Source organism: Pyxicephalus adspersus, chromosome 1 (assembly GCF_032062135.1).
Source record: "Pyxicephalus adspersus chromosome 1, UCB_Pads_2.0, whole genome shotgun sequence".
In the NCBI taxonomy this organism is placed as follows: domain Eukaryota; kingdom Metazoa; phylum Chordata; class Amphibia; order Anura; family Pyxicephalidae; genus Pyxicephalus; species Pyxicephalus adspersus.
The window spans coordinates 101,020,389-101,037,709 of record NC_092858.1 but is presented as its reverse complement, the minus strand read 5'-3'; the positions used below and the strand labels follow the sequence as shown (position 1 = coordinate 101,037,709).

At 36.0% G+C, this 17,321-nt stretch overlaps 1 protein-coding gene across 8 annotated transcripts in view; it reads left to right on the top strand.

The window, feature by feature from the left end:
* LOC140337309 (transcription elongation factor A protein 3-like) overlaps positions 1-15,008 on the top strand; it is a 30,086-nt gene extending 15,078 nt beyond the window's left edge. For 2 of the 8 annotated variants that reach the window (XM_072421003.1, XM_072420994.1), the window contains exons 6-18: positions 1,020-1,085; positions 1,554-1,622; positions 2,980-3,048; positions 4,814-4,882; positions 5,880-5,933; positions 6,010-6,081; positions 6,161-6,238; positions 6,313-6,449; positions 7,162-7,222; positions 8,180-8,330; positions 10,827-10,973; positions 11,658-11,729; positions 12,973-15,008. In XM_072421003.1, coding sequence (XP_072277104.1) covers positions 1,020-1,085; positions 1,554-1,622; positions 2,980-3,048; positions 4,814-4,882; positions 5,880-5,933; positions 6,010-6,081; positions 6,161-6,238; positions 6,313-6,449; positions 7,162-7,222; positions 8,180-8,330; positions 10,827-10,973; positions 11,658-11,729; positions 12,973-12,981 — 1,054 coding nt within the window. In that variant the 3' untranslated portion in view covers positions 12,982-15,008. The other 6 variants (XM_072421010.1, XM_072421016.1, XM_072421028.1 and 3 more) reach the window with 6 other exon arrangements.
* Positions 15,009-17,321: the final 2,313 nt, after the last annotated feature.

Sequence of the window (17,321 nt, the reverse complement as noted above, 5' to 3'; positions counted from 1 at the left end):
TGATTATGACCTCTCCATATGAAGATAGTGTTTTATTTTCACCTGTAATCTTCTACTATTGATTTTTTGGAGTTCAGTGGCTCAGTGGGAAAAATGATAATTGGATTTTCTACTAACTACTTTTCCTTTAGTTTAAAGTTTCTCATTAAAATTCTGTTTACCCTTTGACCTGTCAACTTAATCCTTATATTTCTTGACTACTGCCCGATTTTCACAAAGTAATCAAATCAGCAAGTCTATATTTAATACTGTTTAAATAGACATTTATTGAATCAAATAATATCATATGTCCAAAGTTCTGTACATTGCAAAATATTATATTATATACACCTATTCTGTAGTTAATCCTTATGTAAAAGGCAAAAAATATATTAATCCTTAACTGACTGCATTTTCAAAATATCGATTTTTCTTTTACAGCTAGGTAGTTGCAAATTGTTAGTTAACACCAAATAGACTCTAAGCAATAAAAGACCAAAAGTATATAATCATTTTTTATCTGATACAGCAGAACATGATGATCATATTCAAAATGCGACAATGAAAAATGTAATTGAACATATGAATGGATCCCCCTGACTTTATATTTGACAAAATAATATACCGTAACAGTTTTGCTGTCTATAGTTGAGAATGTTGTAAGCATCACACCAAGCATTCAACTAGGAAAGTGAGCAGAACATTGAAATTAATTGAAAAGTGTGCACTTTGTTTAATGTATGTTGTTTTCCTAAATGTACATTTTCAACATTTATAAGTTTGTCTTCTGAGATCCTGAGATCACTGAAATCATTCATGTAAATGGAAGAAATAGATAGAAGATCTAATCTTTGTATGTAAAGACAAAGCTTTTACAGAAAATCATTTGGGTCAGGACCCAGAAGAAACACAATATATCGTTGTTGGTGTTTAGCAATGTTTTAAATAGGTACCAAATATTGGTTGTTTCACTGTAATGGATGTCATTATCCAGCATCAATGTATTATGCAATAATATACATTTTTTTTTTGTCATTTAGTGCTTCTTATGATGTCCCTCGATCCCCAAGCTTGCAATCTCCTGTAAAGGATCCAAAACAGAAAAAGTAAGCATACCAGACAAAATGTTTTAAATAATCCAAGATAGATTATCATTAAACTATACATGTTTCAGGATTTGAGTGTCGCTGATCCAAAACAATCATGCAGCAATTGAAAGTCAGAGAAAAGTCAGAATTTCTTATCTCTATTTTTGTAATGGGTCAATGACTCGGAAATGAACAAGGCAAAGGATCAGCATGACCACCAGGAGAAAAAAGGATTCTAGATGTAGTGTCAGCAATGGCAGTTTTTCTTTCTACATAGGTTTCTTAGATTGCTACCATTTTCAACAAGAGTGTCCAGCAAACTCCTTCTCAGTCTGCGGTGTTTCCTGGGTAATACACCCTTTCCTGTCCTTCCAGCATCCCTTGTATGTTCCACCTTAACTTTCATGTGGGGTACTTTCATGTAATGATATCTGTGCAGAAATAGGTCCAGAAACAAGCTGTTCACATTACAATTTTCTCATGCAGGGAATACTCTGAAATTAATTCTCCACCCTTGACACAGCAGACATCTACAAAGGAAACAAAGCCTAAAAGGTAAAGTTGTGTGTACAGTCAAATCCTACTCAAAGCACCAGCACATCAGCAGCACATATGCATAAACATACTATTGTATTATTAAAGGGTCAGTGCTTCTTTATGATGCATGCACTATTATTTATAATCCCGGAAGTCTGCTTGTTAAAAGAACCATTGAAGTCATATAGGCATATGCTATTTGCATATGCTATATACAACTGGTATAAGCAAACATATTGCTTACACCAGTTGTAAATTAGTAGTACCCATATTAAGTCTTCTCTTTCAAGCCTACATTGGCTCTTTCAAGCCCGCCAGTGATGCCGGGAATTGTATTAGCGGCGCCTTTTCAACGCAGCGGTGGGCCAGCTGCAATTCATATTAAGGAAATAACAATTCCTTTGGGGCCCAAAAAAAGGACGCTGTGGGCCAGATTTGGCCCGCGGGCCAAAGTTTGACACCCCTTTTCTAGATCCTTTGAGATCAGAAGGGACTTTTCTGTTTTCTGAAAATAGAAAGATGTTTATCTCACACATGTGCAGTGAGATCGGCATTTTTTTTTACAAATTCTGCTGTATATGTCACCCGATCTTGTGCCTGTGCAGTGCGAGATCGAGAGGCTTAGGCAGAAGAAGAATGAAGGAAGAAAATGGCGGCACCCGGTAAGTAAGAAACCAGGACGACACAAGACTTTATGGAAGACAGCTCCAGGGGTACTGGATCTGCGCAAGTAAAGATAAGTGTAATCTTTTTATTTTCACTTTAGTACCATTTTTAAGAAATTTCACCTCACTTTTTATGTTTTAGGCACAATATAAAATTAGATATAAATCTCCCAATAGTAAAGTCATATTCCAACTTAGGAAAGTGCAACCCAAAAAGGTGTCCAATTTAATAATTTATTGTTACAGTTTGTTGCCGAGACAACCTTTTGAACTTCCCCTTCCTTCTTTAGGTGACATATGTTACTAAGACAGGAGCGTAAATGTCCTCAACCGCAACACAGAAAAGAACAATAGGTGGTAACATGTTATAGCATGAAATGTCAAAATAGTAGGCACAAAAATCTAATTTTAGTTTAAAGCACTGTAAATAGGTAAGTTCATTTTTTTTTTAGCTATACCTAATTTATTTGCCCTAAGGGCACTTAAAATTTCTTCCATGCACATTTTTGAAGCAACACACCTGATGAAAGTTATTTATTAAAAGTTAAACATAGAAAGTGTCTGCTGAATGTAAATCTTCCTAGAAAACTACATGAGTGTTTGATGGTCGTGGATTCTAGCAATGCTGGATTCAGGTTGGGGTACTATAATGATTTTTCTGCATTAAGAAGTATACAGCAAGACGTTCACATTACTATTTTATCCTGCAGGGAAAGTCCTGAACTGAATTCCCCATCCATGACACAGCAGACTACTGCTAAGGAAACAAAGCTTAAAAGGTAAGGTTGTGTGTACACTCAAAACCTACTCAAAGCACCAGCACATCAGCAGCACATATGCATACAAATACTATTGTAATAATATAGGGTCAGTGCTTCTTAATGATGCATGCACTATAATTTATAATCTCAGAATTCTGCTTGTTAAAGGAACCATTGAAATCATATAGGCATCTGAAAATTGTACCATAGGGGAACAATATTGCTTATACTAGTTGTAATTTAGTAGTTTATTTTTTTTTTTGATGGGGGTCTCCCAAAAAGATTTTGGATCACCCATTGTGATTCATAACCCATATTGAGTATTCTCTTTCAAGCTTACATTTCCCTCAATAATCTATTTAAATGAAGTGCAACAGTTCAATGTGTGTTGAATAGGAGGTAGATTGGAGTTTCCCCCACCCCTTCGGGTCACCACTAAGAAGATATGTTGGGCTGGGGACCTTAAATTGAGATTTTTTCAGGAGACCAGTAGGTAATGACACTTGCCAGGCATTGTATAACTACCTGGTTCAGAACCGTGACCCATATGGCAGAGGGAAGTTCCGGCTCCTCCTTGCTTTACGCTCTGACATTTCACATAACCTAATGCTATGAGCAACCTAGAAAGCTGATGCTGGAAGACAAAAAGGTGTATCACAAAAACCATATTGAGTATTCTCTTTCAAGCTTACATTTCTCTCAATATTCTATTTAAATGAAGTGCAACAGTTCAATGTGGATTGGAGTTTTGGAGTTTCCCCCACTCCTTCGGGTCAGCACTAAGAAGATATGTTTAGCTGGTGCCTGTAATTTGAGATATTTTCAGGAGACCAGCAGTTATTGACACTTGTCAGGCATTGTATACCTACCTGGTTCAGACCCGTGACCCATATGGCAGAGGGAAGTTCCAGATCCTCCTTGCTTTACGCTCTGAGATTTCACATGACCTAATGCTATGAGCAACCTAGAACGCTGATGCTGGAAGACTTAAAAAGGTGTATCACAAAAAATCTAATCATTTAGTAGCACCCAATCACCTTCTTCCATGGCCACCAATGAGGTACCATTGCACATATTTTTATTGTACATTTTATATAGTCCACAGAAATGTGTCCCTAAGAAGTCTAAGCAGTACAGTTCTCCTCTGTGACCACACTGTACAATATATGAGTGGGTATTAAGGAGCCCTGGATATGTGAATCTGTTATCAACTATGAGTGTGTGATCCCTAAAACAATTTAAAATAAAAAGCAACAGAAGTGTGAGGTCCAGAGTAAGCCCTTATTTTTGATTATAATATTATGGATATTACTACATTGACAAGGCAGAATTAACAAAACAATTTGTGTAAAGTTAGCGACACTGCACTAGATATAATGTCAGCAATGGCAGTTTTTCCTTCTACATAAGTTTATTTAGATTGCTATCATTTTCTACAAGAGTGTCCAGCAAACTCTTTCTCAGTCTATAGTGTTTCCTGGGTAATACACCCTTTCCTGTCCTTTCAGCATCCCTTGTATGTCTCACCTCCACCTCCAAGTGAAGGTACTGTAATGATATCCATGGCCACCAATGAGGTACCATTGCACATATTTTTATTGTACATTTTATATAGTCCACAGAAATGTGTCCCTAAGAAGTCTAAGCAGTACAGTGCTCCTCTGTGATCACTTTGTGTATGAGTGGGTATTAAGGAGCCCTGGATATGTGAATAAACTATGGGTGTGTGATCCCTGAAACAATTTAAAATAAAAACTGTTCACATTACAATTTTCTCATGCAGGGAATACTCTGAAATTAATTCTCCACCCTTGACACAGCAGACATCTACAAAGGAAACAAAGCCTAAAAGGTAAAGTTGTGTGTACAGTCAAAAGCACCAGCACATCAGCAGCACATATGCATACAATTACTATTGTAATAAAAAAGGGTCAGTGATGAATGCACTATAATTTATATTCTCAGAATTATGCTTGTTAAAAGAGCCATTGAAATCATATAGGCATCTGGAAATTGTACCATAGGGGGAAAAATATTGCTTATACTAGTTATACTAGCTTAAGCTGATTCTGGAAGACTTAAAAAGATGTGTCACAAAAAAAGAAAAAACAAATCCTTTAGTAGCACCCAATCACTCTGCCATGACCACCAATGAAGTACGATTGCACATATTTTTATTGTAAACGTCATATAGTCCACAGAGATCGGTTCCTAAGAAGTGTAAGCAGTGCTCCTCTGTGATCACATTGTGTATGAGTGGGTAATGAGGACCCCTGGATATTTGAAGGTGTTATCATCAACTATGAGTGTGTGATCCTTGAAAAAATTTTAAATAAAAAGCAATAGAAGTGTGAGATCCAGAGTAAGCCCTTTATTTATGTTTTATATTATTATGCATATTATTTTATTGACAAGGCAGAATTAGCAAAACAATTTGTGTAAAACGACACTGCAACAAGTGCTAACTTTGCACCAATTGTGTTGCTAAATATGCTTTGACTGCCTTATTAGTGTTTTACAATGCATTCCAACATAGCACAGTTCAGAATCTATCCGATTTTATTTTTTTTACCCTGAACATACATCCCTAAAGAAGGGGACTTATTTCTTACCCCCAAAGCATGTTGTTTTCTTAACTTAAACAAAGAGTTTACTCCGTACCTCAAACTTGGAGTGGTATTGTAAAGGACATAAGTAGTCTTAATGTTTAGCTTCTGAGAAAACAGAATTAAGTAGAAAATATCTGGAAACGCATGTAAATATATTCTGATTACTTTTTTACAGGTATGAGCTGCACTAAGCAATCACTAGATTTATGAGTAAAATTAACAATAGTACTGTTGTTGTAGGAGTCATTCTACAGATCTTCACTCTTCATCCCATACTTCCAAGAAGCCAGAGAGGTGAGTTAGTATTTTCACATTGTTATATTTTGGAAGCTGAGTTCCCTTATTCACCCTATTCATGTATGTTTGTTAGGAGGCTGTCCTTAAATGCCACACTCCCATCATCTGCTTCTGGTAAAAGTTCCACTGCTAAAAAAGAAGAAAGGTAAACATTTTCAATAAAGCAGGTGTGTTTAAAGAATAAAAAGACAAAACACTGATTGCTTTAATTTTTCTATCTTCAGAAGAATCTCTACTAATAACCCAACAACCACTGTTGGGAATGGGTCCAGCAAATTTTCAACACATACCAAAGAAGAAAGGTGAATGAAACTTTTAAGGAAACACAGAATTATTTGCCTCTCTTTGTTTCTGATAAGTCATTTTTATCCTCTAGGCCAAGCGATTCATTGGGAAACTCCCCAACTTGTAGTAGTCCTCTATCACCTATTTTTCTACCACCCAGTTATGCAACAGGGGACCCCGTCAGGGACAAGTGCGTGGAGATGGTGGCGGCTGCCCTGAAGACTGATGGTATGACTATAGATGTTAGATCAGAGATAAAATATGGCAGAAGATGGCCCCTGGTCAGGTAGCAACGTCCATCCTTTGACACTAATAATAAGGTTTCTAGAAGCTGCCACATTTCCACTATCAGCACTGGCATAGAAGAAATCACTTACTAACAAGTACATCCTCCCCACAGCAACTGGCAGGTGGATAGCTTTAACCAGTTCTAATATATATATATATATATATATATATATATATCTTTTGCATGCAAGTAAAATTATAGGATGTACCTGTGCACTAACTAAGAAGCTGTTTGTTAGCTGCAGAGACAAACTTTTGTCCCATATTAATATTTTATAATGCATCTAAAGGCAAAACCCTTTTTTAGCTTAGCATAGAGTTGGGAATGCTGTGTGAATCTTTTTACTTTTTTATACCTGTTTAGACTGTTGTCACTGCTAAAACTTAACCCATTGCCTGTATCTTTTTATCTTTACTTTGTGTCCCAGTGACAAAGATCACCAGTCCAAATGTTGTGGATGAATCTCCTGAATGGGGGACACAGACCACAATAAAACTTGAAAGAGGATCATTACCTAAATATTCAAAGCTTTAGGTGTTAAAGAGTGATATAAAATACTTACCTATTGGCAAATTGCCTACAAAGTTGAGAAGAGATTTACAGAAATAACATGAAGTGCCCTAAATTTTGATTTCTCATATTTTCTTCTAGGTGACTATATACAGTTTGGAGCAAACTGTGAAAGACTTGCATGGGAAATAGAAGATTATATCCTTTTTTTGCCTTTGTTCAATCAAATATTGCTGATGCTAAAGCATAAAATTACATACCAATTCCCTGCAGCCAGTAGAAGGTATCTACTTGTTGATGGGCCATTCATAGTTCCAAATGTTTATTGGAGAATATTTTACTTTTTTCTTGATTGTAGCAAACACTGGTTTGCATTTGTCCTTTCAAAGTCAATATTGCCACCATAACATTTCAAAGCCTTTGTAGGACAGGAAAAGACTGATACAGCCTGAACATATGTTTTCCAGACCTTGTCTCAACTTGCATTCATTGAAAAATATTTATCCACATCCTGATGAGAGATAAGTATAAGATACTTTTGCAGAAACAAACTGTGGTATTTGTTACATTATATGCAATGCAGGACTGTCATGGCTGGTAGGAAGGCCTGTTTGGCTGCTGTACATACCTAAGAAAATGAAGGTATAGTAGTATCTACATGTGATGATAGGCTTCCGTTATTAAAAAAAATTTAATCCAACAAAAAAGGTGGGCCAGGTAGAATACGTGAATGATGTTGGATGTCCTCTAAATCATAAATGGGACAGGTTCTACCTGACTTGATACAGATTAGGCAATTCCAGTACGGTACAGAAAGGAGCCTGTACAACTATGCAACAATGAAGGTAAGGCTAGAGTTTAGCTTTAAAAAAATGAAGACGGGTTTATTGGACAAACAAACATAATGGTAAAAGAAGCAGTTTTTTTCATAGCAGATAAAGTCTTCAAAGATGGCTTAGAATATGCTACAGGCATTTTCTTATAACCACCATGTAGTGACATTGACAGGGCTTTCCAGCACTCATCATGGTCTTCCTTCACTGTGTGGATTTTGGGCTTATCATACGTTGTGCCAAACTGTCTTTGCTTCTTGTTTTTTGGGGATTTGAAATTCTTTCTTATACATCCTCCTGTCACTTTCCATGACATTCTCACATATATACAAGGAAATGAAGGCTACAGATATGAAATACAGAAACAGAATCAGGAGTCGGATTAGTAATTTAAAGGATCCAAAGAATCCCAATCTCAGACGTAATGTCCTATGTGGCACCGTATCTACACAGAGTATTGCAACAATGACAGCAGAGGTAATCAGATCTTCTACAACCAAGTACATTGTTTTTTGGTCTATATATTAGCCTATGTACACAAGTCAAATAATCATCACCCGAGATGAACGGTTGTAATCATCAATCAGAATCTGAGGTAGTTTATGGATAACTCACAGCAGATCCATAAGCGCCGATCAGGAACGACTGCTATGCAAGACAGCAAGGAGGGGAGCTTGCTTGTTCGTTTTCCTCCTCTCCATAGAAGAGAGTAGGTGCTGTGTGTACAGAGCTAGTTCATTCATTTGCCATTGGAAACTATCATTAAAAATTGTTTCCAGTGATTAAAATCTAATGCGTGTATGCATTTTCAGTCTTAATATATGGATGTTCAAAATAATAGTGGTCACATTTAACAAATATGTTGCACAAATATGATTTTTATTTTAGTTGACAGTTTATATTGTCAGGATTTTTCCTGTTTTTCTAACTGTACTAAAAATAGATACAACTATCATTTATTATTAGACATTTACTGTTAGTATTTTAATATGTCAGTTTCTTTAATAATATTATTTTTGTTATTAAAATCAATGTATTAGAAAGTGGTATACAGGGTATAAAGAATTAGCCCCTGCCCCTTAAGAACCCTACCCAATCTAGGTCTATTTGCACAGGCATCTGATTATTTTGATTTTGGAGAAGAAATTAATGCAGCCAGAGCACACCCCTACAAACATAAGCAGGCCAAATCCGATGCCATTCTAACCTGGGGTTCCTAAACTATTAGAAAGAGTACGGTACTACCCACATGGATTCTACATGCCATAAGCCTCCAGGGTATAAATGATCTCAAAGTCTTTAGGTAAACCTATTTTTAAATTACATCCTAGAATGGATCTCCTTATATGAGACCACACTAAGAATAAGTAACAATTTTACTGATAGGAGATGCTCATCTGTCCAGTGACTCCGTGCTGTGCACCATAACAGTATACAACACTGTTTATTCTGTCCATCGACTTTATTTGCAGCAGCCAGGAAAACTAAGATAGCAACAGCCCCTGCTTCCCTTGAGTCGTGCAGCCTGATGTATTTTATGGCATCCCCAGCATCCATTGTTAGGTTTTAACACGTATCCATGTATCTACATCTATAAGCTTGTTTTTTAAGGCTCACATCTTCATATATTTAGTTGTGTTTTATTTTGAAATTCATTTATTCTGGCACCTAGGGTATATTCCTGGTATCTGTAGGCTGTTGCATGTGCTGAGCATATTTGCTTTCCAACAGGTTTTTGTTATTTCTTACTTTTTAGGTTAAGTTTTAACTTTGCAATAGGCAGGAATTGCAACAAAAAATGCTACTTTTAAGTACAGTAAAATCAGTTGCTTTTCTATTGTATTTCCCTATTTTCGCTTTAAATAAGACAACAAAGTACCTCTTGAAAGACAATATCACACACACACACTACAATATGTCTCTTTTTGTTATGTTTCTCAATATCTTTTTTTTTTTGGCAACTTCTACCATTTTTAGTACTACTAATGACCAAACAAAACAGTTCTAAGAATATGAAATATCAATTATGATATCATATGAAATAGTTAAGATGATATAATATAAACTGCAACAGCCATATCTACCATAAAAATCCAAATAGTATTTTCAGCCTTGGGAGAGCTCAAGAAATTTTGTGTGCTTCAGAAAACAAAAATAAACTGCCAATGTCATACAATGCTTCATAAAACAACGTAAATCTAGTAAAATTATTAAAATTCCAAACCATGATCTAAAATGCACATGCCATGGTCCGAGTAGTGAAAATGAGATCTAAAAAAAAACACAAAGGCAGAAATCTCAGAATACCAATGATTTTTTTTCTAGCATGGGGTCTTGGTGTAATTTTGTTTTCCTAGAAGGTTGCAGCACGTTAAGGGGTCATGTCCCTTTTTGGCCAGTACATCTTACCATCTCTTCTGCTCCATTCAGGTCCTGGCCTGTGAATCTTACATCCCGGTTGGTCATAGTATATATGTATATGGGTGTATGTATATATGTGTGTGTGTATGTGTAATATATATATATACACACGCTGGATTCCAGGTGGACCACTTAATACTTATATGAAATACATATATAGGAACCGTATTGCCTGCCAAAAAATTTGTATTTATGTCCATCTATTCTCAAGATTTGCACAGCTCTGCCAAACATCACAGGTCTTCCACCTTGGATTGCAAAACACCTAAATGGCTTCTTTTGCTGCTTCTCTCTAAACTCTGCTATACACACTGTATAATAAAATGCAGTGGGCTGATCCTGATACCAAGTCAGATTAAGATACTGTGTGTATTTAAAACTCTTTTTGGTGTAATCATAAATACAGGGATGCATTTATTTATTTCTTTAATTTTTGCTTGATGTTCAGATTTAACTATTCATACTTTGCTGCAGTACATTTTCTCCTGACTGTTATACTTCTCCCAAGAAAGCATGTACTAGTAAGTGACTTGGTCCACTCTTGAATGACAGGACATGGCAAGTGATGAGCTGAAGGAGCTCAGGAACACACTGACTCAAGAAGCCATTAGAGAACATCAGATGGCAAAGACTGGAGGGACTCAAACAGACTTGCTTCAATGTGAAAAGTGCAAGAAGAAGAACTGCACCTACAACCAGGCATGTCACACGAGATTAACATTATTTCTACTTATTATTGTTGTCATTATTGTTTAACTCCAGGGTGCACAAAAGCTGCTTAGAATTAAGAGTAAAATTCATACAGAGCCACAAAGCCACTCTAGGCAAAGAGTAAGATCACTGCTGCTTGATGGCTTTGGTATTAAATTGACCCTGTCACTATACAGAAATTAGCCAGCAATGCCATGGCTATAAATAAACAGGTAAATATTTACCATTAACAGCTGTGATCCTGAGAAATACCCTAAATCAGTATATGGCAGCATTTACTATTCGTACCTAGTGAGGGGATCTTTAGTGTGCTTAAGTATAATGTCAAATGTCACAATGTGCATAGAAATATAAGCAAGACCATGAACAATATTTTCCAATCTCCCACATAAATCTCAACAAAACTTACATATAATGTTAATTTATTGGTTTAGTTCTAACCTTGTTTGTGTATTTTTTTGTGTTGGTCATACAAGGTCTTGCTCATTTTGTGGTGTTTGTCATGCCGAGCCTTACTGACCTAATCTTGTAAACAGTGATCATGCTAACCCTTTTACAATTTTGATTATTATAAAAGTCTGATTGTTTTACCATTTTGTTTTTATTGTCTGCACAGTTAAGATGAAAATTTTAGTAATAATATTACCAAGATGTAACATTTGTCTTTTTTAGGTGCAGACACGCAGTGCAGATGAGCCAATGACAACTTTTGTACTTTGTAATGAGTGCGGCCATCGCTGGAAGGTTAGTAGATCCAGTGACCGTCCTTGTACCGTTACATACCTTTTACTTTTATCATCTTTTAGTTCTTTATCTGACAATAGCAAATAGGAACATGGGCTAAAACTGAAATAAAAAAAACACTTGAGCTGTAAAACTCATTCTGATATAAAGAAAAAGGATAGGGGACGGAAATACTTGAAATGATTCTTAGGAGAGTAAAAAATTTTCCCAATGTAAAATTTATTAGTATGGTCTTGTATCACGTTAGCCACTGATTAATGAAGCAAGTTTGTAGTTCAGGTGATACCATTTATAGGCAATTTGAGTTATTAAAAATGCAAGCTTTTTGGGATTGCTAAAATCTCTTCTTCAGGCTTTAATTCTCTATAATAATGAACCTAAAAAAGTTATAGCCTTTTAAATTGTTAAATAACTTGTATTAATACGCAGGTAACATTCTCATTGGCTGCTGGTTATTAGGCATTCCCCACTGATTTATATTAGCATGTCAAAGTGGGGATTCAATGCACCTGTTATATTTTTTGATCTCCAACTTCTTAGATTGTAAGTTTAATTGGGCAAGTCTATCCTCTTTACCATGTCACACATAACTACACATTGTACATAATTCAAATTCAAATAAACTCACAGAGATCACAATCAACACCGTAGTTTGCATTGTATTATGAAGACATGTTCCCCTAGAGCAGTATTTCTCAATCAGGTTTTCTCTAGAGGTTGCTAGGGCTTCCTTGAGCAATCTGTGCATCCCATGGTCAGTTTATCTGACACCAATGATCTTTTTGGCTATTGGTAAAGATGACATTCTCCGTACTGTCCAGCAATGTAAGAAACCACTGAACATCATGCTAATCTAATGTGCTCTGTGGATATCAAATCTTAGCAGGAGGTCCCTGAGGACCTAAATGTTATTTTAAGGGTTCCACCATGTTAAAATGGTGAGAAAAGGCTCCCCTAGAGGGACCTAGATTAGGTAAATCAACCACAAAGTGCACAAAAGAATCATTCACAACCAGTTTAAAATCAATGAAACCCAGCATATAATATGTTCTGAATTGGAGAGGAAAACGTGAGAATAAAAGCTTAGAAAATGTTTGTAGAAGTAACAGTTAATCTTGTGAACAGGAGTTACAGGACCAAATGTAACCCCACTTTTTGCCTCTATAGCAATGTACTTTTCCTACTAATATCATAGGATTTTGAGGCTATAATTTTATTGTCTTATTCTTTCTATCTCTTGCAGTTTTGCTGAACAGAAATCTCTCATACAGCCACCTTGTGCTATGATCTGAAGTGACTCCAAAGTTGTCTTCCAGTGCCTTTGTGATTGTGTCTTTTCTTCCTCACTTGATTCTTCTAAACATCAGGATCCTCCATACATTTGGTCCAGTGCTCCAGTCCAGAGAGCAGTGCAAGAGCTGTTTTCTGTTTGGGCAACTTTCACAAGCCTTACTTTATGTATTTGATAGACATTAATAGATACTTCTTATATTTTATATAGCTTTCTTACCAACTATAATTAGAGGATGTGCCTCTGTGTAAATGCCTAAATAGTTTAGGTAATATTTTAGAAGAACACTTTAGTAGTCATGGTTTTTAAAGGCAGCTTTACCTACTACAGAAAATGAAAACCACAAAGATATTTGTGTGACACAATCTGTATGTTCTTTGAATAGCTGCACTTATTTTCCATGTCTCTAAAGTCTTAGGCACTTGCTGATAGGCAATGCCAGGACAAGGTGATTTGGAAACCAAAATGCCAGTCGATCAACCCCACTCCCCTTAATTAATTACAGAAACACACATTTACGTTTAAAAAAAAAACTAATGAAAACATTTCCAAAAAGGTAATAAGGGAGTTAATATAATTTTAAAAAGTTACTTCAAATTACAAAACATTTTTTTTTTTATTTTTTTTTTTGAGGGATGTATAAATATGTAACAGTACAGAAAAGAAACACAATTAACACAAAAAAAGGGTTACAAACACTATAAAAGAAAAAGTTTCATTAGTATGTTCGAACAGTCCAAAATAAACAGTTTGGTTAAACAAACCAGCGTTTACAATAATTACAAGAATCAATAAACATCTATGAGTATGGGAGGACCATGGTTTAATATTCTTAAGGTATACCATGAAGTATGTTCAAAAGTTTTTTGTGCTTTTATAGAGTGAGGTTGAGTTTCTATATAAGATTCCCAGGTTAAAAAAAGTGAAACCTTGGACTCTTTTTCTAAGGAAGCTACTATCTAGGCCATTTTAAAAACAAGATCCAATTTTTTCTCCAAAAAGACCTAATGTGGGTGGATCTGAGTCTATCCATTTATGCAATATTGTTTTTCTTGCCACTAAAGAAACAATAGATAACAAAGTTCTGCTTCCTCTGGTAATTCTCGCTCTATTCAAATCAAATAAACCCAGAACTGCCCATTCAGATGTTAAGGGTACATAATTAGTCTAGGATGAAGTACATTTAGGACATTTACTAATAGGAAAATAACCCATCAGGTATGCACGGTGCGTTGAAATATACATCCCATGGAAAACTTTAGGGGTTATCTCCATATACATTGCCGACGTAAGAACCTTACATCCTCTAGAAAAAGCAAAATTTTTTTTTTAAAGCTACTATATACAAACACAAAATGAATAAACAAAAACTAGAGAACTCTAACTTATTAATTTATTGTGTTTTCAAAAACATAATAGCAGTTTTCATTTATGAATTATTGCAGAGCAGGACCGGAGCTGCCCAACAGACTGCCCAGTCCTGCATTTTACACAGCAAGGACAGAGCTATTCCCGCATAATCATTGATGCTCTGTGACAGCCAGAATGCCACATGGGCCAATCTCTGTGCTCCCATGCCAGCTGCACTCCCACAGTACAGTGCCCAGAGCACATTACCTCTTCTATCTCAGCACAGCCCTGATAAAAGATTTACTGCAGACTTCACAAAGGAATATATCAAGCAAACTAACTGGTAATAAACTCCGCAGAAGCATAGTATCCTGGAAAGAGATTCTACAAACTCTTTATACTCATTTTCTCAAGCAAACAGAAACCTGTTGCAACTACAAATGGTACTTTTGCAATATAGATCTTCGTCTAGACCTGGAAAGGTATAAATTTGTTCTGAAATAGACCTTAGTCTAGACAGCTTAGACTAGTGGAGACTTGGACTTCACTGAAACCACTTTGGTGTGTGTGCAGGTAATAGGGTTAAAAAAGGGCCCATATCATCAGGGACATTTTAATTAATATTTTGTCTCCTTTTTTAATTTCGTAATTTAATATACCGCCAAAGGGGATGAAGCATAAAAAAAAAACAGCTTTTTCTTTTGTGTTTTAACTGATGATCCACCTATACCTGGCAGTATTTTCTGTTCTAAAATAGGAATATCTATGGCACTATGACAATCCAAGCAATATAGTTTGCTATGGTTTTCTTAGTTTTTTCAGGTTGGTTAGTAAGCGTCAACTGCCTTGCAGTCAGATTAAAATACAGTTAATGCTAACTCTAAATAAATGACATTTACTTTTCTAAAGCTCTGTGTATCATAAAGAATTGTCATTTTTTTTAATAAAATACTTGTTTTCACCTGTTTTCACTTGTTTTATATTCCTTGTTGAATACTCCAACCGAACATTTATTAGGTACACCTATTTACCTACATGCAAACAAAAATATTCACTTTGCCAAGCACATGGCAGAAACTCATTAGGCATTGTCAGGACAGCCTCTTGGATTACAAATGGAAAATCAAAATGGGGATCAAAAGTTATTTAGGTGACTTGGTTGAATGTAATATGGTTGTTGATGACAGGTAGGCTGGTCTGAGTATTTTAGAAACGGCTGATCTGCTAAGATTTTCACACACAACCATCCCTAGGGTTTACAGATAATCACCTGAAAAAGGGAAATTATCCAGTGAGCAGTAGTTCAATGCCTTGTTGATAACAGAGGTCAGAGGAGAACGACCAGACTGGTTCAAACTAATAGAAAGTCAATGGCAACTAAAAAAAAAAAGGACAACTGAAGTTTGCAGACGAACATCTCTGTAAAGCCAACACGTCAGACCTTGAAGCAGATTCCCTACAATAGCAGGAAAACATACTACTTCTGTCAGCTAAGAACAGGCACTTGAGGCTACGATAACATAAGCTCACCAAAATTGGACAAGAGAAAATTTTAAACACTTAGCTTGATGAGTCTTGATTTCTTCTCCAGCATTTGAATAATATGGTTAGAATGAAGCATCAACAATAAGAAAATATGGATCCATCCTGTCTTGTATCAACAGTTCAGGCTGGCGTAGGTGGTGTAATGTTGTGGGGATATTGTCTTGGCAGACATTAGGCCCTTTAGTGCCAACCAAAGTGTCATTTAAATACCAAGTCCACCTTTATATTATTGCTGACCATGACCACAGTGTACCAATCTTCTAATAGCTACTTCCAGCAGGATAACACACCATGTCACAAAGTTCAAGTAATCACAAACTGGTTTCTTCTACATGACAATGAGTTAATTGTGCACAAATGACCTCAGTTACTAGATCTGAAACCAATAGAGCACCTTTGGGATGTAGTGTAAAGGAGATTGGCATCATGATGTTCGCCCACAAAGCTGCAGCAACTACATGATGCTATCATGTCAATAAGGATGACATTTGAGGAATTTCTCTAGCACCTTATTAAATCTTTGCCACTACGAATAAAGGCAGTTCAGAAAGACAAAGGTATACTAGTGTACCTTACTAGTAAGTTTTACCTAGCAAAGAGACCAGTGAATTTACATCTCAGTTTACAGATACATTGGTCCTGATTTATTAAAGCTCTCAGAAGCTGGAGAGGATACAATTTCATCAGTGAAGCTGAGGATCCAGCAAATTTGGAATGAATGTCTTCAGTCCTTTGCTATTTGCTAGCAATTACTTTAAATCCTGGACCAGATTCATTCCAGGCTTGCTGGATCACTCAGCTTTTTCTGATGAAAGTGTATCCTCTTCAGCTTTGGAGAGCTTTAATAAATCAGGCCTATTAACTCCCGTGATGGTTGAATGGCACTTCTGAGGAGAGGTTTCCTTATGGTGACAACAGTGTACCATGCCTGCCCAATGTGTCTGGGGATGACCACAGAAGCCTGTGTTGGCAGGCTGACAGCACAGGAAACCTCTAAACATATGTATTGGAAAATGTTAACAAAGGCATTATATAATCAGCAAACAAGGTCACTATATTAAGGTACTCAAAGTATTGTTTTTCCAAGATATATATTTCTACGGCATCCAAATAGAACAGGTTAAAATATTTGGAATTGCAAACTATTACAAAAAACCCAGGCCAAATGGACAGTAGTCAAAAGCTGAATATTTGCAGAGAAAACATTTTAAAACCTGTAGCTGTACGTTGATATCTGGAACTGCTAGAAACAGTCTGATTATAATGGCGCATCAGCCTTCGTGTAATAGGAGTGAAAATGAACATTTATCCCGTTTAAATCTCCTGACTGTTTTTTATTTTGTACATAAGAACCAATTTCCCATCTCCGCTTCAGTAATTGGTATAAGCTGATACATATTGATTGG